Genomic DNA, 24,789 nt, shown 5'->3' with positions numbered 1-24,789 from the left:
GAAAGAACCATTACAATTATAATGTATTTTTGTGAAACTAACTCCCAGAAGGTTTTTCAAGCTGTGCTTGAAAATATAAATCTATATAGTTCACTCAAACCGCAGGATTGCAGGCTGCAGGCTATATTTTACAATAAAATATACTCACATGAGTCCTATGGGCCCTAGATTCTGGAGAGGGTAATAACTGCAACTGCTCTAAGATTTTTTTTTACCATGCAGAAGACTTAATACACTGTTCTTTCAGAGCACGGCACATTTTTCTAGAGAGCATAATGAATAGAAGGTCACTTTTCCTATAAGCAGAAGGGTGGAGATGTCCTTGCTTGAACTGAATACTGATGGAGACATGCCGCATCATATATTTCAGAAGGAAGGAATGCAATTAGTTTTTTTTTGTAGTTCTGAATCAAACAACGCATAACAAGTAATAAATGGCTGCAAAAAATAATGAAAAGCACCATGGGTACCCAAGTGATTCACCATTAACAGAGAAGCCAGTGGAATTGTATATTAAAGGAAGTTTCAGTATGCTGACCCAGGCAAAATTATAAACAGGTGAATCATCTTTCCTCAGACCCTGGTTTGCGTGATAGGGCCATTTAAAATGTTGCTACAGGACTGTATGTACTTTGGGCTCCCTGACCCCCACCCCATATTCCATATACAAATAGGAATAAAATGATCCCGTAATTACCTAGTCCTAATCTGACCCCAGCACACAGCTTCATAAGGTAGCTCAGTCAGAAGAAATAGATTGCAATAGATCTACCCCAGCACTGCCGGCATTGACTGGCATTGGCTCTCAGTGTTTCAGGACGGTTTCTCTCCCAGTCTTACCTAGAGATACCGGGCATTGAACCTGGGACCTTGCGCATGCAAAGAAGATCTTCTCATCACTGAGCTACGGCCCTCCCCATTTTGAAACCGCAGTTTCAAAGCGTTGCCAGTAGCCCAATGTAAACCTCCCTTAGACTGAGCAATGGTAGACAGCAACTGCAGAAGTACTACTTCCATGCCTTGTTCTTTTCCAACCAGTTACAAAGTACTACAGCATAGGACTTTCTTCTACTTGCTTTTCAGCCAAATTGAAAAATGGCACACTGAGAGAGTTTACAGTAGCATTCCTGGCACTGTTACAAAGGGCTTTTAGGCTGCGTGCATTTAATGCACGTGAGTTTTCCCTAAGTATCCTGGAAACTGATTTTTTACCCCCCAGCATGCCTCTAAATTTGGGCAGTGAAAACAGGCACAGCATGGCTTGAAAAAGGTAACGATCTGGTCGCAAGTGTTTCACTCTGTGACCATGAATGGAAACGTGTTCTGTTCAGAGTAAAACCTTTGGGTCCAAACCCCCAAAATATTGACTTACTGTGTTCGTTTCATCAGTCATTGACTCCAGTTTAACTAAGCCATAATTTGTTGTTCTCATCGACATAGGAATTGCAATGAATAGCACATACATTCTTTACACGTGCTGCTGCTGCTGCACTGTTTGTTCATGAGAAAATCTCTCATTGCCACATCTTTAGTTCCTTGCAACAAACAGTCCTTCAATAAAACTCATCTCGGCATTTGTTAGGAGGTAGGAAGAACTCGCAAAGAACTTTAAAATTATACATTAAACTATAAATTAGAACTATAAACACACAGACCAGATCACTGGTTTGGGATACTCCCATATAACCTCATTGATCCTTTGTCGGGAGAGGAGAAATAGAGTATACAAGTATACGTGTAAACAGTGAAGCAAGGATCTTACTCCATTTTCTTAAATGCAACCTACAAAAGTGCTAACAGTGTTTCGTGTTTTGGTAATTTTATTTTTAATGCCAGAACTTAAGATGTCCCTAACCTCTTTGTCTCCCCCATGGGGGCTTCATACAAAACTCAAATAACGAACTGTTAGCACCAAACTAAAACACGGGAATGGTTTGAATTAGCAGAAGTGTGGAATTTTACCAAACATAGCAAATCTCTTATATGCTCAAGTTCTGGTTCTTAAAAGGTTAAGATAAACGTTGCATCTCAGAAATTGCTAGGGCCACAGATGTTTTTCTGTTGGAGTGGCCTTGGCTGATTTAAATCAGATGTATATAGCAGTCATGGGAACCTGGTTTCTCTTCACATTAGGATCATTATCAACATACACAAAATTCCTACAACTAATGTTTACACATGCTACCTTCAGAGGTGGTGGGGTCTCAAGTCATGCAGAGCTATGCAGGTGTGAGAGATGGGTACAGGTATCATTAGCACAGCAATTGTCCCTATAAATAAAACAATGAGGCCAAAGCAGCCTGTGTGCAAATAGGAAACTCTACTGCACATCCATAGCTGCAGGCTATTCTTCCTTTCTTTATAAATTGCAGGTTATTCCTCAGCCAGCTTTCCTTTCCAACTGCAGCATCCCATAATACGTCAAATGGTCCTCTAAAAGTTCCCTCAACTTCCAAGAGTGACTTTTGGGTGTGTCCCTTTGCCCCCCACACCCTCAAAAAGTCCCAGTGCAATGGAGTGTTCTGTACACAGCTCTTTGGACCTCACCCTGGAAGTCCAACACAAGTAGGTGGGAAAATAAAACGTAAAGTCAAATGTTTGAAATTTAGGAGGGAAAAAGTATGATGGCTTGAAACACCTATGGTTTTCTGGATTGTTAAGCTGGAAAAAAAGTGGGCAACATCAGACCTCAAGGTGACAAAAATCAGAAACAAAGCCTCAAAATGATACCAAGATATAGGAAACTTCGTAATTCTTATCAGAAGCTTAATCTTATATCTGATTTCCTACATCTTTGCAGCATTTTGAGGCGTTGCCTTTTTGCCTCCCTATACCACTGGCATGCCAAACACGAAATACAGTCCTAAATATAACAAACACTATGTTATTACAGCTTTTCTCCGTAACCACCATTTAGAATTTTATTTGCTTTTGCACAACACCATGACAGTGATGGCGTATTGTGTTTTATGTTGGTAAACATAGATAATGCAATCTGGAATAGGTTTAGATTACAGAGACAGTTTCTTAATTCATACAGCACTGTTGTCTTTTCTTTCATATTTTACATTTGTACCCCTTAGTTAAAATGTTTCAAAGTAGACATATAAACACTCCTCACCCCCTGTTTTCCCCCCTGGAAACAAACTATATGTTTTTATATGGGCCTGCCATTTATTTATGTCAGGCATAGGCAAACTCGGCCCTCCAGATGTTTTGGGACTACAACTCCCATCATCCCTAGCTAATAGGACCAGTGATCAGGGATGATGGGAGTTGTAGTCCCAAAACATCTGGAGGGCCGAGTTTGTCTATGCCTCATTTATGTAAAGATGGAGTGGGGGAGCCAAATACATTGAATGCATTTACAAAACTATGTTCCACATGAATCTACCCTGTGAAGGTTTTCATTTAACAGTGCGCAAAGCAGGCAGCTTTGCATGCTGGTACTGCCTGTTTTATATGGGGTTTTCACTGCTCTACATTTCTAAGTAAACAGGCTCATTCTTTACATAGGCTTTATCACCTTTATGCTCTTTCCCATTAACATCAGGTTGTTCCTGCAGCCATATATTCTGTCAGCTCTTTCACCATCATGCTATCATAGGATTTATTCCCTTTCATACTTTCCAGTGTTTTCACACTCTTCCCCTCCCCGCCCCACTGCATCTCAATTTTCAGACATGAGACTTACATGAGAAAATACAAAATTACACAAAACCACCTGTGTTTCTCCTTAAAATCAAACACAAGTCAAAAATTGATTCCATATCCAGTCACACATTACCAGAAAGATGCATCATATATTCATTTTTTTTGTTGAATTAGCATAATATATGAATGCTATTAGTCAGTGAGGGGATGCAGATCAAAATTAACATGAAAACCCAAGGTAGTTTTTACTTCACATTATAGACAAATTGAAGTAACTTGTCACACACTCTCTCTCTCTCTCTCTCTCTCTCTCTCTCTCTCTCTCTCTCTCTCTCTTTTCATACTCAACCCAGGTCCTGCCCTTGTTGATATCCATATGTCTCAAAAGACAATGGAGTATGCCTCCAGGGGTGAAGTAAAACCAGTGCGTTAGCAGCACTGAAGTGACCTTCCCACTGTGCAAGGTCTTGGCAAGGCAAGACCTCCTGTGAAAGAGTCCACAACCTCCTGAGGGAGACCATTCCACTGTCAAATAGCTCTTACTGTCAGAAAGTTTTTCCTGATGTTTAGTAAGAATCGCCTTTCTTGTAACTCGAATCCATTAGTTCAAGTCCTACCGTCCAGAGTAGGGGGGGAAATAAGGTTGTTCCCTCTTCCATGTCACAGCCCTTGAGGTATTTGAAGATGGCTATCATATCTCCTCTCAGTCTCCTCTTTTCCAGGCTAAACATACCCAGCTCCTTCAACCATTCCTCATAAGGCAAAGCTTCGTTGCACCTCTTTTGTAAACCTCCTGTAGCATGACTTGTCCAGCACCTGTCAACTTGTTCAAGAGCTCCTGTCTTCGTCCTAAGTAGACTTTTCCCTCTTATCTATCATGTCCTTGAAAAAGACTTTATGTCCTGCTGTTGACTCCAAATATTTCCCATTGGCAGACTTTTCCTTTGTCTAGTCTTGCATGTTCCAGCTTAGTACAGTAAATCCAAATCTCTTCCACCCCTTGCTACAACATAAGGTTTATCTATGTGTGGGATTCGGGTGGTCAAGGTGCCTGTGCAAAGGAATGTACAGTGGTGCCTCGCAAGACGAAATTAATTCGTTCCGCGATTTTTTTCGTCTTGCGATTTTTTTCGTCTTGCGAAGCACGGTGTCGGTAGTCAAAACTCCTACCGGCCTAAAAGTTGTCTGCCCGCCGCGGGCAGGAGGGAGGGAGGGAGCGTCAGCGATGGTGGATGCCTATTGCCCCTGTTGCTGCTGCAGCCGGCCAGCCAGCCAAAAGCGTGCGAGCGGAGAGGGGCGCATCCAGCCCCAGCCAGCCAGCCGCCCGCCGCGGGCAGGAGGGAGGGAGGGAGCGTCAGCGACGGTGGATGTCCCCGGTGGCTCCCAAGCTGACCTTGCCTGGCCCGGCGCCTTCCGTGCTGCCAAAGGGAGACTCACCTGCTGCCTGCGCTAACTCGAGCGGGGCGAGGAGAACACACACTCTCGCGCACACACACCGAGAGGCAAACTTGCCGCAGCCGTCGACGTCGCGGGGTTGGAAAGCGCGGAGATGCAGGTAGGGGGCGCCCCTCGCAGGGCAAGCGCCGGAGGGCCCGGGCAGGCGCTCTTGTCACTGCCGGAGCGCTGGGGGGGGGGGGAGAAGGAAGGAGCCCCGTCCGAAGAGCCCCGGAGCCTGGCCTCCCTAACTGGGAGTTGTGGGGAGGGAAGTGTGTGCGCCTTGCTATTTTTCGCCGAAACAAAGCTCCCTCTTCCTCAGAACCCGCCTTCACGCGTTCTTGCCCCTACAGAGACGCACACCGCGTGCTATGAGTTGCTCCTCGAAGTCAAGTCACAACTGTATTAACGGTTTTAAGAAAAAGGAAACAAACTTGCAAGACGTTTCCGTCTTGCGAAGCAAGCCCATAGGGAAAATCGTCTTGCGAAGCAACTCAAAAACGGAAAACCCTTTCGTCTTGCGAGTTTTCCGTCTTGCGAGGCATTCGTCTTGCGGGGCACCACTGTAATTAGGTGAACCCTTCAAGGCCAAAACTTTTGTAGCTGAAGCTGAGGGAGCAATCAGGCACAAACTGTGGACAGGCTGCTGTCAAAACAAGCAAGGCCAACGATAGTGGCAGATTAACAAAGTCACTCTTGTTTACTATTTAATTAGGATGTTTTGAGAACTGCCAGCCTTGAAAAGAATTAGCGCTACGTTAGTGCTCGTGGAAGGCTCTTGGCTGATGGGATGAGTTTGTTGGATACAACCCTTAGTTCACAGAAGTGGAATGCTAAATCCAGGATGTAGTATGGATTGCAACAGCTGCTTCCAGGAAAAAAAAAATCCCAGCTAGTTAGCACCCTAACAGAGAGCATGATCCTTTTAGTAATTTGGCCTAGAGCTCTTTGAAGCACATTCTGTTCCCATTCATTTAACTAGCGGACAGCCGGGAAAGGCTATTTTTAGCTGGAGTCAGTTAAGGTTTCCTTAATCATGTAACTATTTCACTAAAAGAATAATTTATTTATTTATTTATTGAAATAATTTTCATTAAAGATTTTCCTGAACTACAAATAACGTGCAATGCCTTTCACTTTTTTTCTTGATCATATTACAAAGTCTTTCAGTTGCGTTCAATGTAATATGTAAAACAATATCCAAAGGTGGGGAAGAGGGTAGAGGGACACCCCATGCCGCTACTGACGTTTAATGGTAGCCTTGCCAAATTCACGAACTAGGCAAAGTTAGTGCAGTTAACTGGAGCTGCCCCTCACTCCCGCAAAGGACTGCAGGAATCAAAGTCCTCAGCTCTCTGCAGGGCTTGTTATGCACAATTATTCCAAGGAGGCACAAAGGCATTGACTCCATTTAAATGCTACCTGTCTAATGAGTAGCATTTGGGTGGGTGGGTTAGAGAGAAACACTGTTACAGGAGAATGGTCTCTTGCTATTGAGGTTGTTTGTTTGATTACAATACAGGGTGGCTTACAATATAGAAACACAAAAATATACAGCACGATAAACGAAAACAATGCCCCACAACCGTTTAAAGCAGGGGTCAGCAACCTTTATCAGTCGTGGGCCAATCCACTGTCTCTCAGACCATGTGGTGGGCCGGACTATATTTTGAAGAGGGGAAAAAATGAACGAATTCCTATGCCCCACAAATAACCTAGAGATGCTCTACGAGTCTACGTTACACATTCTACTCATGTAAAAACACCAGGCAGGCCCCACAAATAATCCAGAGATGCGTTTTAAATAAAAGGACACATTCTACTCACGTAAAAACATGCTGATTCCTGGACCATCCGCAGGCCGGATTGAGAAGGCGATTGGGCTGCATCCAGCCCATGGGCCTTAGGTTGCCTACCCCTGGTTTAAAGGGTCATAGACTGTTTACCATATTTTTTGCTCTATAAGACGCATTTTTCCCTCCTAAAAAGTAAGAGGAAATGTGTGTGCGTCTCATGGAGCGAATGCAGGCGGGAGGCTCTGCTCAGCACTCCCTTTAAAGAGCCGCGTGGAGCGTGTGTGCGGCTCTTGGGTCTTTTCCCCGAGGAGGGAGAAGGGCAGTTCGTATGTCCCTTCTCCCTCCTTGGGGAAAAGCCCCCAAGAGCCGCAAACACGCTCCATGCAGCTCTTTAAAGGGAGCGCTGAGCAGAGCCTGGGGTGCATACAGGCTCTGCTCAGCGCTCCCTTTAAAGAATTTTTTTTCCTTGAATTCCCCTTCTAAAAACTAGGTGCGTCTTATGGTCAGGTGCGTCTTATGAAGCGAAAAATACGGTAATTCTCCCAGGTAAGGCCTGGGAGAAGAGGACTGATCTTGTCCGGCGCATAAAGATATGTAACAAAGGCGCTAGGCGCACCTCTATGGAGAAAGCATTCCACAAGTGGGGAGCCACTGCAGAAAAGGCCCGTTCTTGGGTTGTTGTCCTCCAGACCTCTCACGGAGAAGGTACGTGAAGATGATTGCAGGGTCTGGGTAGGTTCATACGCGGAGAGGTGGTCCTTGAGATATTGCAGTCTTGTGCCGTTTAAGGCTTTATAGGTCAAAACCTGCACTTTGAATTGAGCCTAGAAACTAACTGGCAGCCAGTGCACTCAAGCCAGGATTGGTCTTATATACTCAAACTGTCTTGTCCTAGTGAGCACCCTGGCCACTGAATTCTGCACAAGCTGAAGGTTCTGAACCGTCCTCAGAGGCAGTCCCAAGTATAACAAGTTGCAGTAATCTAAGTACAGTCATCTAACTGGGTGCCACAATTTAAGAAGGATATTGACAAGCTGCAACATGTGCAGAAGAGGGCAACCAAGATGGTCAAGGGTCTTGAAACCAAGCCATATGAGGAACGGTAGGAAGAGCTTGGTATGCTTAACCTGGAAAAGAGGAGACTGAGAAGAGATATGATAGCCATCTTCAAATATCTCAAGGGCTGTCACATGGAAGATGGAGCAAGCTCGTTTTTTCCTGCTCTGGAGCGTAGGACTCAAACCAATGGATTCAAGTTACAAGAAAAGAGAGTCCAACTAAACATCAGGAAAACTTTCTGTTACTAAGAGATGTTCGGCTGTGGAATGGAATCCCTCAAGAGGCTGTGGACTTTCTTTCACAGGAGGTTTTTAAGCAGAGTTTGGATGGCCATATGTCTCAGATGCTTTAACTGAGATTCCTGCATTGAAGGGGGTTGGACTAAATGACCCTTGGGGTCCCTTCCAACTCCATTACAGTGTTTTGATGGGAAAGAAAATCCCTTGTGTCTCTTCTGTGTGCTCTGCTGATTGGCAGAGTAGTGGGTGGGAGCAGTGTTTTTTTCTTAAAAAAATGTTTAGGGGTACTCTCATTTTCCTACTCATATTGAAATACAATGAGGCCAAACTTAGATTCACAAAATGCTTAGGAGTATGCGTACCTCCAGGAAAAAAAGCACAGGGTGGGAGTGTGTATCTAAATATGTGTCAGCTTGAGTGTCTGCAAAGAAAGTAGGGGATGCATGAATATGTGTGTGGGCTCGTGCATGCATGCACACAAGAAACAGTGCCTGAATGTGTGAATATTTGCGTGCCTGTGGCAAGTGTGCACTAATAGTCCACATCTCCTAGAAACTTTTATTAAAAAACTAACACTGGCTGCTATAAACTTTACATCCCTCCCAAGTTAGAAAGAGGAGAATGGAACAGCCCTGGATGAGTTATGCTTCCTCAGAAGGGGACCAATTCCAGTAAAGCAGCAGTCTGAGTCATAAGGAAGGGAAGTGCTTCTATTATCACAGCAACTAACAGCTCAAAATACCATTTAAAAAATTATACTTTCACACATTATATTGCTCTAGTAAAACAATAGCACATCTACTTTGACTGCCAGCAAAGTAAAGAGGGCACTTTCTCTGGAAGAGAAGGAAGAAATGCTACATTAATCTGACCACAGTGAACACAAACTGGGCAAGATTACATGGACTCCTTCCAATCACTAGTTTCTGCACTAGCGGACTTTGCCACCAAACTCTGCCAATTTGTCCTTACCCACAACAACTTCAAATTCGGTGATGACCTGTTCCTTCAGATCAGCGGCACAGCAATGGGCACCCGCATGGCCCCACAGTATGCCAACATCTTCATGGCAGATTTAGAACAACGTTTCCTAAACTCCTACCCACTCAAACCTCTCTTGTACCTGCGATACATTGATGATATTTTTATCATCTGGACACATGGTCAACAGACCCTGAACACCTTCCACCAGAAATTCAATGATTTTCACCCCACAATCAACCTAACAATGAATCAATCTGTGCAAGAAATACATTTTTTGGACACTACTATAAAAATACAGGATGGGCGCATAGACACCACCTTATACCGTAAACCAACTGACCGACAAACATATCTACATGCCTCTAGCCACCATCCCAAACATACCAAACAGTCCATTGTTTATAGCCAGGCACTACGTTACAGCCGTATCTGTTCCAATTCTACAGACAGAGACTCTCACCTAAGAGATCTACAGCAAACCTTTTTAGAACTAAAATACCCAGCAGATGAAGTTAGACAACAGATCAACAGAGCCAGACTGATACCCAGAGAGAACTTGCTGCAAGACAGACCCAAAAAAGAAAATAACAGAACTCCTCTAGTCATCACATACAGCTCCCAAGTTAAAACAGTACAACGCATCATCAGAGATCTACAACCTCTCCTGGACAATGACAGTTCTCTTTCTCAAGCTCTGGGAGGAAGACCTTTCATTGCCTACAGACAGCCACCCAATCTTAAACAACTCCTAACCCACAATAATACTACAACCAGACTTAACACGGACACTGGCACCAGAGCCTGCAATAAACCCAGATGCCAACTTTGCTGCCACATACACCCGGACAACACCATTACTGGCCCCAACAACATCACACACACCATCTCTGGACTATTTAATTGCTCATCGTCTAACATTGTGTATGCCATCAAATGCCAACAGTGTCCTTCAGCTCTCTATATTGGACAAACAGGCCAAACCTTACGCCAAAGAATAAACGGACATAAATCTGACATCAAGAATCACAAGACAGAGAAACCAGTAGGAGAACACTTCAATCTCCCAGGACATTCTATACAAGATCTCAAAGTAGCTGTTTTACTACAAAGGAATTTCAGAAATAGACTGGAAAGAGAAGCTGCTGAATTGCAAATCATTACCAAACTTAAAACCATGGAGACACCTGGACTGAATAAAGACATTGGATTCTTATCTCACTATACATGACAAAGCCATTTTTCACCTTCTCACCCCTTGCTTTTTCCTGTAAGACCTACTGCAGTCGTTAATAGTCGTCAACAGGCTCATCACAGCTATCTGCCAATCACCCATTCCCACCCCCCTCTGAGTAATACCCCTCCCCACCTTCTCACTATATAGAAGGATCTGGCAACTTCTGTTTCAGTGTATCTGAAGAAGTGTGCATGCACACGAAAGCTCATACCAAGAACTAACTTAGTTGGTCTTTAAGGTGCTACTGCAAGGAATTTTTTTAGTTTCTGCAGTTAGTTAACTAATAATTATGTGCAAGGGAGTTGATTTCCAAAATAAATCTTGGTGTTACAGTTTCAAATGACTGATGAGTAAGGAAGATTTGGCTGCTTACAAAGGTGAAAGGAAACAGAATGTTGTCTCCTGCTAAATTAAAATCAGAGGAGACTCATTGAAATTAATAGGCCTAAATTAGTCATGTTAATTCCAGCGGATCTATTCTGAGCATAACAAACATTGAATACAATACAGAATACAAACCAAATCAAGGATACTGCCAGTTCTAAGCCGAGAAAGCACAAGAAGGACCAAGAATCTCCATCAGGAGTAGCCAGCATGGTGTCATTCTGATGTTATAGACTACAACTAGGGATGTTTTTGACAACCGAATCCCAGCTATGTCCAGGAAATTGCAGACGCATGGCAACCCTACTACAACTCAAACCAATCTCAAAGAGTGGTAGTCAAAAACTTGTGTAGCATACTACATTGCCTACCCCTGATCTACATAGTAGAGCTGATGTGGGGAGCCTTTGGCTCTCCAAATGTTGCTGAACTACAACTCCCATCAGTCCCGGCAAGCATGGCCAATGGCCAGCGATGATATGAATTATAACCCAGCAACATCTGAAGCACCCAAGGTTCCCCATTGTTATATTAGACACTGATAATTTCTTGCCAGTTTCTTTAACACAGTAACGCCATCTGCCAGGAACCTAGCCCACACCAGGATGTCAGACAATGGATTTTAAGACTATGCACCACCACTGAAGATTAGGCTGCAGGAAGGACCCAGAAAAAGACTACCGTAGATGGGAATTATGCTAGAGTTCTTAATGTGATACTCCCCAATCCCTATAAAAGTTTCCAGGTGAGTGAACAAGTTTGGTTACAGCAGCACAGAGACTCTGTTGATCTATACCCAGTGGTAGACCTGCCACCAATTACTTTGTCCCCACCTCTCCCTGCCCCAGACTTAATGGGAACTCATAGAAGTATAGGCAATAAATGTTTTCTTGTTTCAAGTTTTGCTAGTTTGCTAGCAAATGGCCTAAAACAATTCTAAATTCTAAACAGCCTATCAATGATTTACTACACTTCCATCTTGACAAGACTGCTGATCCTCTCTCTCTCTTACCCTCTTGCCTAATAATCTTCTTCGCAAGACACTGACAAGGTGAAGGGACACAAATACCTTTCAGGTTAGATCTACTACAAACATCCACACCTCTTTCGCCTAGGCAGACGCATGCTTTAACTTTTGTATTAAGAAGAGTTTAGGTATCTAAATTATTATTTTTAAGGCAGGGGAACACCCACATACTGACAAAATATGACTATTGGGGAAATCTAGGTAAAGGAACCAACTTTCGCCACCTCCTTTAAAAAAGTGAACCAAACATGGAGGATGGAATTTTCAAAATGTTTTTAAGTGAATCAAAGGGACTTGAGGAAGTGATCTGGATTCTCAGACTCTTGGATTATTTCTATTGTGCTACATGTTTACTCACACTCTTTCATCATGCCTATGTCAACGCAGCGCTTCAGCCGGCAGGCTTGACAGTGTCGCCGGTTATCTTTGGTGATTTTACAATCGCCATTGAAAGGACATGTGAACATCGCTTTCCTTTTCATGCTCCTCCTGTGGGGGGAAAAAGCCACACAAAATATATAATCTTTGCTTGCTTGCTTTTAGGAAAATACATCAGTTTTGCATGGATACCGTTCAGAAAACAAACAGTGTGGCAGACCTGCATACAAAATGAGCTAAATGGGCAACATGAGTATTTACCAGGCATGGAATAAATATCCCCTACATAGCTACTGTTCTGTTTCTAAGAAATCTGGTTATTTTATTTAAAAATCTGCCCTGTTACTATACTTTGAAAACAGTAACCATCTGCACGTCTTCATGGTTTTCTTTCTAAAAAGAACTTAATATTTTAAGGAACACAAACAGAAAAACAGTTTCTTGTCCAACGGATGCAACTTGTACCATAAACAGGAAAACATTAACCACAGTCTGAATGGCTCAAATAGAGCCATCTAAAGTTGGAGAACTATTTAGGAACTGGATAGAAGAAACAAACAAACAAACAAACAAACAAACCCAGAATTCAACTCAAAAACAAAGATGTAGCATTTGACAATTTTCAAGCATTTCTGATTACTGTACTTTATAAATCTGAGGAAAAATAGCCCAAAGCAGCAAAATGAAAGAATTTCCAGAAAAGACTAACTGGTTTGCTCCATGAGTTTCCATTGGCAATAATCGTCAACAGATACATGAAGTTGACAAAGAATGTGGTAGGAGCATAAATACACAACAGTCTGCAAAGGTGACACATATAGACTCAGAAGAGAAGCCCGAATTGCCTAGTGTTTTTCTTTACTTAAAAGACTTGTGAGACCCTGATAAAGCAAACAGCTTGGATATTATCTCAATGGTCTACTGGACAAAGAAATTCAGAGAATGACAAGAGGCAGTATCACTGGAGCAGGAATCAGGAGCTTTCCCATACTGGTGTAGCCCAAATACGTTAGCTCCTGGATTGTAGCTTCTTTGCTACCTCCTCCTTAATTGTTTTGTTGCTGCGCTGTCCTGAGCTAAGTTATAGTTTGGCTTACTGTGTTATCTGAATCTGGCTCGTGGTTTCCCTCTCTCCAGACTAATCATGAACTATAACCAAGGTTTGCCATTTGGTTTATGGCTCATGGTTTTTCTGGGGAAGCTAAACCACGAGGAAAGGCTCAAATGACACATGAAGGCAAACTATGTCTCAGCTTGACACAGCAACAAGATGACCAGGGACAAGAAAAACGGCCACGATCTCCTCTCTTGGAGCCTATGTGTTCAGATGAAACCATAGTTTAGTGTGACGTACAAACAAGGCCACCGTGTAACCTTGGAAGAATGGCAATCTCCTTTTCTTCACTGTTTTATGAAGTCATTGAAAAAAGTAAGTCTCTCTCCTTATACAAGGCAATTGAAAGCAAATGTCCTTCGCTGTTGCTGTCGTTAGGAAGCATTTGACCTCTCTACCTTTCCCCTAGTTGCACATTTCTGTTTATGTAAATAAATGTAATTGGGTATAACATTGAAAAAGGCTGACTAGACTGGGTGGACTGGTTTAAAAACTAGCTAGGTGTGAAATGCATTTTGCCTTTGCAGATTTTTCTTGGTCTGTCTTTTAAGGAGCGGGGGAAGAATCTTTGAAGGGACTCCTCTGCCTTCCATAGAATGTACTCTTCATGCAGTTACGTAAGCAAATGATGAAATACTGTACTTACAGGAGTGAGCTTGGTATGCTTAACATGGCATAAGCCAGTAGGCAGATGCAGGACATAAATTGCCCATCTCACTGATCCAGTGTTACAAGATCGGTAGTGAGATATTCCATCACAAGATGGTAAAGTGAACAGTATACTAGCTTTTGAGCGACACATGAGTTACTAATGAGGAAAATGAGAAGAAGCTTGCTATACTTCCAAGGGATTGCTGAAAAAGATCAATACCCTAAGACGTTCCACTCATCACTGCTCCAATATCCCACAAGTGTGACAAGTCAGACTGCAAATTCAGGGCCAGTTCACACTTTACAAGAGAGATGAGTCTTATTGTTTGTTTACTGTATCTCATTGTGTGAAAGCAGTGAAAGGTTAAAGGCAGGTGTTATGTCAAGCACAAGGTGCTTATGCTGGAGACCCACCACTGGCCATGATTCCCTGGCTCATACTCAAGCACTTTTTTGCAGATAGGCATCTCCAAACACCCTTTTCAGAGCTCACTGTAGCAGCACTGGTGTACATGTAGCAACCCCTATGTAAACACAACTGACAATCACCAAAGGGTTTCTACTACTCACCCTTAGAAGTGGAATGCCCTGTGACTGCATGTATGCCAACCTCGTCTAGCGCTGTACTAGACTGGTAACCATTCAGAAATGAGAACATGATGCATGTGGACATGCAAGCGCAGATTAATTCAGTCTCCTCTAAATGGGCCACTAATTAATTTTAGTCACCACCATCTGTTAACGGGGAAATATAATGTAGCCCATGACACATGGGGAGGATGGGAACATCTGTGAATAATTCAGTGATTTATCCTTAATAAAAGACTTGTAAATTAGCTCACTTAAGCTATAGCTGCAGTAAAGGAATGCTGCCTGTCTCCAATACTAACAGCAGGGGCAAGGGCAATTGAATGTGGAAGTTCCTTATTTTAATCTTGACCTGTTAAGAATCACACTTTACATTGCAGGGGTGCTCCGCACAAGCCCAGGGTTTGGAGCAGCATATGTTGTAAAGTATAAAGCAGAAATGCATGTTTGTAGTAATATAGTAGCCATGCACCAGGGAGCTGAAAGTGGCCACAACTGTCTAGCTTATGTTCACTGCATATTTAGAAACATGCGTTTTTGCTCCATGTTTTGCTGTTCTACTTATTGTTAGCATACTCTTCATATTGTATAAATGTGAATCAGCTCATATTAGCAAATAACCCTGGTAGTTACAATAATCACTGCCCAAAAGCAAAAAAAACAACAACTGTAAACCCCAAGTGAACCTAAACCAAAACAGAATATGTCAAAACTAATGAAATCTAAATAAATAAAAACTTACTTTGAGATTTAAGATTGCCTTGAAAATTTGCCCTAAAGGACTGGGAATACAAAACAACTATCTAGTGCAGCATGCCTCAGAACAGGTCCCCATGCTTCTCATTAGAATAACCCATAAATAGAAGCGTCTCTGCTGCACATCTACTGGTCCCGTCTTTGGCCAGAAGTTACCTTATTTTCCAGGAATCTGAGTCGCCTTATTTTCCAGGAATCGGAGTCCTCTCCAATCAACCATTTGGTTGCACCTGCTCCTAACTTGAGAGGTCTTACTTAAAGTCACACCCTCTTCTCCCCACCCACCAGATAGACCTTAAACACTTTCTACTTTGCCAATCAGGAAGTTCATTAAAGTTGCTCAACGGTCAACTATATTTTGCTTGAATCTCTCATGCACTAAGCAAGATATCTGGCATCTTCCACTGCCAAATTGGAACAGAACCCACACCTGCTTAGAAAGAGGACTCTGAACCTTGCAAGAAAGAGCCAAAATTATAGCTCTAGGGCAGAAGAAGGTGGAGGGAGTCCTTCTTCAATGCAGACTGCCACGGAGGTGGCCACTGCGAGGAGGACAACAGCAATGACACTGGTGGGGTGGTGACTGGGGCCACTGGGCAGGGGCAATGTGCCATGGAGGAGTGCTGGCACTGGGGAGCTGGTGCTACTGTTGCCTTTCAGGGGGCCGGTGCTGCAGGACATGTGCCTGGGCAATGAGTGCCAGCTGCAGCAATGCCTGGCTGAGGCTGCCCTGTGCACCCTGTTGGTGTGCCAAGCCGGCTTGGGAAGAGACCCTTACCAGGCAGAGGACGACAGCTCACAGCGCTTCATGCCACATCTGAACTTCTTGGAAGCCGACCTGCTGCGCCATGTGAACTTCCACATCACTGCCAACAAGCCGATTGTCTTCTTGCACACCCAGAAGACAGGCAGCACCACCTTCAGGTGCCACTTGTTGTGCAACATTCAGCTGGAGAAGCCCTGCAAGTGCAAGGCTGGGCAGAAGAGGTGCGCCTGCTTCCGTCCGGGCAAACAAGAGACCTGACTCTTCTGCTTCTCTACTGGCAGGAGCTGTGGGCTTGCTGACTGCACCAAGACACCAATTGCACATGCCTTGAGAGTTAGCACAGTGTGAAGGAAAGTCCTCACCCTTATTTAGGTTCAGGAGAAAAAGAGAAACTTCCCTCAGTGCTACACCTCTCTCATTACATTTTTACCAAGCAACCTTACATCAAGAACTCCTGAGAAAATTAAATTGAGGAAGGGAGCTTCCAGACTGGCCTACCGAGCACTCATAGCAGCACGGGTATATGTTAGCAAGCAGGGTGGCTATATGACATTGTCAGCATTTGGTTGTTATCCTGCATGAGATAATTACACCACATAGTGCCGGACAACCACAAATTTTTCTGTGGACCAACAGCCCATCTGGAAATGTCCCAGGACCCCGTAAAGAAACACACACACAACCCGACTGATATGAATAGACAAATCAGCAATGCTACATATACAGTGGTGCCCCGCAAGACGAATGCCTCGCAAGACGAAAAACTCGGTAGACGAAAGGGTTTTCCGTTTTTTGAGTCGTTCCGCAAGACGAATTTCCCTATGGGCTTGCTTCGCAAGACGAAACGTCTTGCGAGTTCTTGCGAGTTTGTTTCCTTTTTCTTAAAGCCGCTAAGCCGTGAATAGCCGCTAAGCCGCTAATAGCCGCTAAGCCGCTAATAGCCACTAAGCCGCTAATAGCCGTGCTTCGCAAGACGAAAAAACTTTAGTTTTGTAAAACATCTCGAGGGATTTGCCATGAAGGACCAAGTGGACTATATTCTATTTTGATCAGTCAGTGTTTGTGAAGCAGTTGAGAACTTTGTTGTTTCAGGTTTAAAATGCAGTTACTCAAGTGTTCCCTAACGAGACATGCGCATTTCTTTATGAAGGCCTTCGCAGAAAGGGTGAAAGGCAAGGCGTTCGGCAAACTCTTTGAATCATGCTCAGGAGAGGAAAATGTCCAGAGGGGGAAGTAGTTATGCGACAGACATCTCATTTCTAACATCCTGGTTTGGTCTCAAGATGTCATTATCGTTGCTTTGAAACAAAATAGCCTAGTGCAAGTTTCCCCTATGTGACCTTTTCCATTCACCTCCAAGGTCAGATAATGCTGCAGGGATTTTCAGGCTTAACCCCGTGCATCATTCATGCCATTGGCGTCCCTGCAGCCACCACTATGTCAAGCAGCGCAACTGGCATTTGCCTTCAGCACGTTTTCAGAAAAAGATCAAGCGCTGCTGGTCTGAAGTCATGGAAACTCCAGCTTCCTTGGCAACTTACCTCAACTATTGTGCCACATTTAATGGGCCAGAACTAGATGTTCCAAGAGATACGGAGCAGCAGCTGCTCCATGTCTCTTTCTGCTCTCTTCCTCGTAACATCGAGCATAACACAACGCATGGCGTGACATCATTGCGCTGTGAATTTCCCATCCTAGCTCCTTCTAATCAGCCTCCTCCGAAGGCAGATAATTCTCCTGCTTGACTGCATTGGTAGAGAATGAATTGTCCAGTTGCACTCAATGCAAAATGGCCTGCCATCAGAGGAAAACTTCCACTGTATCTCTTTCAGAGTCTTTGCTCCGGGTCTGCCTTCTTCCAACCTTTTGGGGTTTAAGAGAGGGGTGCCTCAAATTTTAATCCAAAAAAGGCATCCCTCAGATATCAGAAATTTGGATAGTATTGTCCTATAAACCTAGTTTCCATGAAAGCAGAAAATCCTCCTTGGGCAGATATTTGAGCATGAGATTTTCTGACAAATTCTGAAAATGATTCAGATTTTCTTAACATTTCACTGGGAGTGTGGTACACGGCTCACCAGGCCTCACTCATTACCTTCTAAGGTTTCTTAACAGTGATCCTTGGAATAGATGTTCCATGCATGTGTCCTTCAAAGTTGACAAATGGCATGCGCTGACGTTTATCTTGTCCAGGGCACACAGCGCATGACTGATTAGCTGAAGGCACTAGCCTTGTATGTGGAAATATACCTGTGAAAGATGAGCTGCTCATTTAAGCAACAGTAATTGAAGAAAATCTTGTTGTTCTAGTTAGCCAGGGTGCACTTTAGCCCAACTGGAAAACTGGCTGCAAGGCGGATGGTATGCAAAACATCCCATCTCCAACAATCTAGCAAGAGTGGATGTGTCTAGTTTACTATAGAGATGCTGAAATTAGGGAGTTATGTTGGGAAGATATGGTCCTTGCGGACCTGAAGTTTACCTTATGTCCACACAAATCCTATACCTGCGTTACTGTCCCACTATAGCATTTAGTACATGTGAGTTTTCCTCTAATTAGTCACATAGTAGCTGTTAATTACTTCTGTTATTAGTCATCTGCTTTTAACCAAGAGTTCCCAGGAAAACGTCTCACGTCATCATTACAGTAATCTGCTTTATGAAAGATGGACACTTCATCTGTGAGATATGCTAAACTGCTGATAGTTCTTGGAATTGTTTGGGCTACTGCAGATGGAATACTGGCTCCTTCTTAACGTGCTTTAAGAGGAAAGTGGGAGACAGCTGCCCTCTGGCTTTCTCTATGCCAGTATTGTGCTCAGTATTCATAAACACCCTGCTTTTCCATATAGCAGGGGTAGCGAAACTCAGATGGTGCATGGGTAGGCGCAGTCCCATGAACCAGAAGAACAGCAAATTTCTGTACGCCCTAAGCAAGAGCTGATAATCGGAATCCAAACTGCTGCTTAAGAAAGGGATGATCAAAGTTCTTATCCTGGGTTTGAAAAAGGAGCCATTCTCAAGCAGCAGGGGAATTCCCACACAGTGAAATTCCAAAATGTTTTAAAGTAAAATTGTAATAAGGTAAATTCTCATTTAAATATAATAAACACCATGTCATTTCTCCAAAGTCAAGTTATTAATTACATCTAAAGTCTGTATAGACAGAGACAGTGGTTTAGAGCAGGGGTTGGGAAATCTTTGCAGCAAGAGGGCCCCACTTCCTCCTGAGCAACCTTCCAAGGACATATCAGTGGTGGGTGGGGCTAGAGGCTTCTGAAATGTTCGACAACCGAGGCGTGGCTTCCAATTGGTTGCAGGAGCTTCCTGCACTCAAGCGGAAGCTGCGTCAGACATTTGGCTTCCGAAAAACTGGAGCATTTACTTCTGGGTTTTCAGCATTCGGGATCTGAGGTTTGACCGTAGAGGAAACCTCTTTTGCTGATCTGCTTTTGTGCTCAAAGTAAACTGCTGGCCCAAGTAAAGCTGGGTTTTCTTGAGGGCAGAGGTCAAAATCTCTTATGAATATTTTGCGTCAAATGCCAGGAGTCACATACCTAAAAAATCCTTTGCAGCCTTCGCAGGTCATAGCATTAAAATGAAAGCCAGTAGCTTTGTCTCCACAAACACCACAGATACGTGGAATGTTCCTGTCAAAGTCACTGGCTGGATCCGGAAATGCTGAGCAAGGTGCCATGGTCTCCATTTCTGTGACAGAGAAAAGTGCAGAGTTTATAAACCTCAATACAACAGTCTTTTCAGCTATAATCTACATGGTAATCATAATCAAATATCATAATCTATGTAGCAAAGACTCTGCAGAAGCTAGTAAGAATCCCCACTCCATTTTCTGATCTGCTTACGAATACTCAATTGGAATATAGCAAAATACTTAATTCATGATATACATGTCATTGATAAACATCCCTTCCAGAACAATCAACAGCTAAGATGGTTTCATTTTCTCATCTTCACATAGACCACTGCGTTACAGACAACACAGGTTGCAGTGAAATCCAGGATTTTGGGGTGGGGTTGAACATCAAAGTAAAACATGCTTGGGTGGAAGGCTCACATCACACCTTGTTTCTGCTGTGGTGAGTTAGGCTGCCAAAGAAGGCTGCAAAACAAGGATGCTGTTTTGCCAACCATCCTGCACTCAGCATGGTATGCATTCAGCGAAATGATAATCCCGACACTCTTATCATCAGATGACAGTGAAGAGAGGAGAGCTGGTGTCTAAAAGATCATCGACTTTATGGGCAGAGATGATGATGTCTGAGGAAGACAGCTTCCATCAACCCCAGTGGTTTGTCCCTGGTGGAGCTGATGGACTGGTCTGACAGGGTAGATGAACCTCCTTTGACATGTAAACTTACTACAGTAGAAGTAAAGAAGTTCATTGACGAGACTATGCAAGTTCCACAGTGACCCTGCCATGCTCAGACTTTAGAGAGGTATGTGAAACAGAGTCACAGAGGCAGCAGGCAGGGTGTATTCATATGAGAAATGTGAGGGCTACATCAGAGGTCAAGGAGCAAGTTGGCAGCTGATGTCTAAGCATGAATCAGGACTTGATGAAACTTGTAATTTAAATTTCCTATTTACTTTCTAATGTTGTTTTATGTTTACAAGGTAATGTTGTATGCTTAGTCAGATATGTTTTATGCAGAGAAACTAATTTTTATAGCATTATCTGACACAGTCACTGTCAGCAGGTATGATTAAAATTCTTTGCTTTTGCGAGAGCAAAGAGGATGTGCTTGCAGGCTTCCCACAAGCATATGGTTGGTGGCTGTGAGAAAAGGATGTTGGACTAGATAGGCATTGGCCTGACCCAGCAGGCTCTTGTGGATGGCATGCTCAGCTGGTAAAATGTGCCTATATGCAAGGATGGATATCATTCCAATGATGATGTGACCCTGGCAGAATTGTTTGATCAGACACAGATCTGCCCCAATCACACATAAAATATATGGAGGATTCCGAATGTTAAGAGCCAGCGAGAAGAGCTAAACTCTTACTTTGTGCTTTTCAGTTCCGGTACTATGGAGAAAAACACCTGGGTGACAGACTCTGACTGTGAGGATTTGCTACCATCACATGTAGTCCGAGAAAGAAGAATCTAGTTGCAACAACCCTTTATCCCATGACATGCATTTCAGGGGCTTCACATTCTTACTTTTAAGCCTATTATTCTTCCTTTATTACATTCAGTTTTCTGCTGATTGGGTCTGGCTAAGAGTAATTTAAAACTGTATTTAAAAGAAGAAGAAATGGATGAACTTACTGAATCAACAGTTCCCTTTTCCACTTTAAATGGAAATTCAGATTTATTCTTGACTACAGACCTAACCTGACTCCCTGGCAAGTAAGGCAAACATTGACAGTCTGCCCAAATAGGAAGTGCACTTATTAGTTACTATGTTAACTGCATGTCTAAGTTTGTACTAATCAATGATGGGCTGTTGACCTTTGAATGTCACTATTTCCATTTAAAACTTAGACTTAATATCTGAAACAGCACGTTAACATTCAATAAAGTTATCTTTCCTCTTTCATAAATTTAACAATGCTCAGATAGCAGGAAGGAGTGTTGCTTAGTTACTGTGCTGGTGGCTAAGAGGGGGACTTTCTAAAACATGATATTTATCACTTGTTTGCTTTCACTACTGACAGAGAAACAATTATATTTTGCAGCCAAAATGGGATTGTCAGATAGTGCTTTGTTAGCTGGGTAGAAACAAAACAGACTGCTACAGTCATTTTACTTAATAAATAGAACATGAGATATTAAAGCCTTAAAGGGGCACAGCTCTTTGAGCTGGCTATATTTTTTTTCATTCAGATAACTGAAACTAGCCCAACAAAGGCTATAAAGGTAAAGGTAAAGGGCCCCTGACAGTTAAGTCCAGTCGTGACCGACTCTGGAGTTGCAGCGCTTATCTCGCTTTATTGGCCGAGGGAGCCGGCGTACAGCTTCCGGGTCATGTGGCCAGCATGACTAAGCCGCTACTGGTGAACCAGAGCAGCGCACGGAAATGCCGTTTACCTTCCCGCCGGAGTGGTACCTATTTATCTACTTGCACTTGACGTCCTTTCGAACTGCTAGGTTGGCAGGAGCAGGGACCAAACAACGGGAGCTCACCCTGTCGTGCGGATTCGAACCGCCGACCTTCTGATCGGCAAGTCCTAGGCTCTGTGGTTTAACCCACAGCGCCACCCGTGTCCCAACAAAGGCTATAAAACAGCTCAAATATCACCTCAGAATGTTAAATGGCTTTTCTGATGTATTGGAATAGGTTCCTTGTGGAAGCCATGCCAGTCATATAACCCAGGATGGCAGATTAATATTCCAAATTGTTATTAGCCTTTGCTAATATCTCATATTTTTGTTTTATCTCCTCAGGGTTGATTAAGGGTGGATTAAATATTGGCAGCAAATACAAAAGGAGCCAACAAAATCTACAAAAGGAGCATATCCATTTGGTGTCTTACTGAACTGGTAAATTGCTAGTGTAGAAATACATCTGGAAGATGAGACGTGAATTCATGCTCTACTAGAAAGAGCAAAGCTGGTTATGAATATAGACAATTAATCATTTCAAACGGGCTTCAGCCCAATTTGTAAGTTTTTCAGCACACAATGTAAACTGATCAGCTGCAAATTTCCAGTTATTTAAATGATCAAATAGGTAACTTAATTTTGGAGTCTGAACAATAACTTTGAATACTCTACTCACTGATAGGTGTTCATATGTGCCTGTTTGAGATGTGACTAAATACTTGCATAAGAAACCAACACTACACTATGTATTTAGATTTGTAGCCAAACCCATCCCAACAGCAGCCATGATGTAATAAATCAGGACAAAATCCAATTCCCCCATCCCCAAACCTGTCACCTCAGCTGCCCCCCAAACTAAGATAAACTTTAATTACCGCCCCCCCCCATCCTCCACAGATATTCTGCAAAATAGCAAGGTGGGGAATGGGGAACCTCTTCAAGATTCACTGGTCTTCCTAACAAGGATACACATGTTAACAACGTTTATTTTTTATATAGCACGTCAGAGGGTATTCAAAGCATTCTGATTACAGTGCTGCAGTTAGGATTATAACAAAACAAATGTTAAGGCATGTCAATGCTGTTGTCTGCATTTTGCAGATGAAGGGCCAATGCCAAAAGAGAGACAGAGAGAAAGGCATGCCATCATAGCAGAGAGAGGTCACCACACCATTTAAAGTGCACTGCTTTCCCCAAAGAATCCTGGCATCTGTAGTTGACCGCTCACAGAGCTACAATTCCCAGCACCCTTAACAAACTACAGTTCCAATAATTCTTTGGAGGAAATCATGTGGGGCTTTAAATGTATGGTGTGGATGTGGCCTGAATTCGTACGTAGCAGAAGCAAGACTGAAGACACGCTGATCCTTAGGTCAGTCTCTTTGCTAGAAAAGCATTAATGTAACTTGAAAGCTTGCACACCTCTACTTCAACAAATAGCTAGTCCCATCTGAAATGGCACTACTTTTTAATCAGAGACCAACCCAACATAATCTGCAGAGAAACAAAACAAAATGCATGTAAGAAGTGGACAGTTCAGACAAGCCTCAAGGAGCACATTATTTTTTATTTTGTTTTCTTCAGATATTTTTTTAAAGCCAAGATGGCATGATTTTAATAACACACAATTCTCCCTTCGCTGACCGAGAGAAAGAGACAAACTTATTAAAATTAAATAAATAGTTTGCAAAAGAGTGATATACTTTACCAATATCCAGGTCATTTTGTATACTCTGCTGGTATAATTCCCACGAGTTCTGAAACTGCGACATTGAGCCACCTGCAACCCAAAAATATTTAAGTTTGATTTAATATCCAACGGCTGTCAAGGCAGTTTGGTAATCTCACACTCTGCTTTGAGTTTGGAAATTTACTCTAGCTTTTAACTCTCATCTATTGACGTAAGCAACATACATTAAAAAGTGAGGCGTGGCACTCTGCAAACAATCCACCACACCCGAATGGGATTCATTAAACAGAAGGTGTCATTTCAGTACAGCTTCTCAGGAACTTGTATCAGCATAGAGATAATGCTAACCACATGGTACATTATTCCCAGCAGCATACCACATAATTTAGAAGAATTTTCAATAAGAAACTGCATTTACACATAGGGGAGTCTTTGCTATGGGGGCAAGGGAAGGAAGACTTTCCCATTTCAGATCACTGCTACTTAACAGCTAAAAAGAAAACTCATGCCAATGAATTGAAGCATCTCTCAGATTCACTATTCATCTGATAAGTATTTTAAAATATAATTTTTGTAATGATAAGGAAACAGTACAGCACGCCTCTGTAAAGGCTGGCATTTAAGGGGTTTTCCCGATTTTACCTTACATAACCACAGAATCATAAAATTGTAGAGTTGGAAGGAACCCCAGTGGTCATCTAGTGCAATTCCCTGCAATGCAAGGACCACGACTAAAGAATCCCAACTTCTAATTAATCAAGATTTGTAGGCAATGTAGAAAATGTGTGGTATGTCACCCATGCTACTACCTTAGCCTGCTCTGAATTTGACTTAGGTTTCTCACAATATCCATGGCTGCCAAGCTACAGCAAGGTAGTACGCTAGCAGGTTTTGACAATGTTCAGGCAACATCCTGTAGCTGTATTTGTGTGTGTGCTGTACATATGTGGTGTGCATGCATATTGCGT

At 42.9% G+C, this 24,789-nt stretch overlaps 1 protein-coding gene across 2 annotated transcripts in view; it reads right to left on the bottom strand.

Moving 5' to 3' along the window:
* VDR (vitamin D receptor) overlaps positions 1-24,789 on the bottom strand; it is an 87,190-nt gene that overhangs the window by 20,870 nt on the left and 41,531 nt on the right. For both annotated transcript variants that reach the window (XM_028721522.2, XM_028721525.2), the window contains 3 exons: positions 23,840-23,911; positions 19,622-19,772; positions 12,170-12,300 (listed from right to left, as the gene is read on the bottom strand). In XM_028721522.2, coding sequence (XP_028577355.1) covers positions 12,170-12,300; positions 19,622-19,772; positions 23,840-23,911 — 354 coding nt within the window. The remainder of the gene's footprint in view (positions 1-12,169; positions 12,301-19,621; positions 19,773-23,839; positions 23,912-24,789) is intronic.

Source organism: Podarcis muralis, chromosome 2 (genome assembly GCF_964188315.1).
Source record: "Podarcis muralis chromosome 2, rPodMur119.hap1.1, whole genome shotgun sequence".
In the NCBI taxonomy this organism is placed as follows: Eukaryota; Metazoa; Chordata; class Lepidosauria; order Squamata; family Lacertidae; genus Podarcis; species Podarcis muralis.
This window is presented reverse-complemented; position numbering and strand designations above follow the sequence as displayed.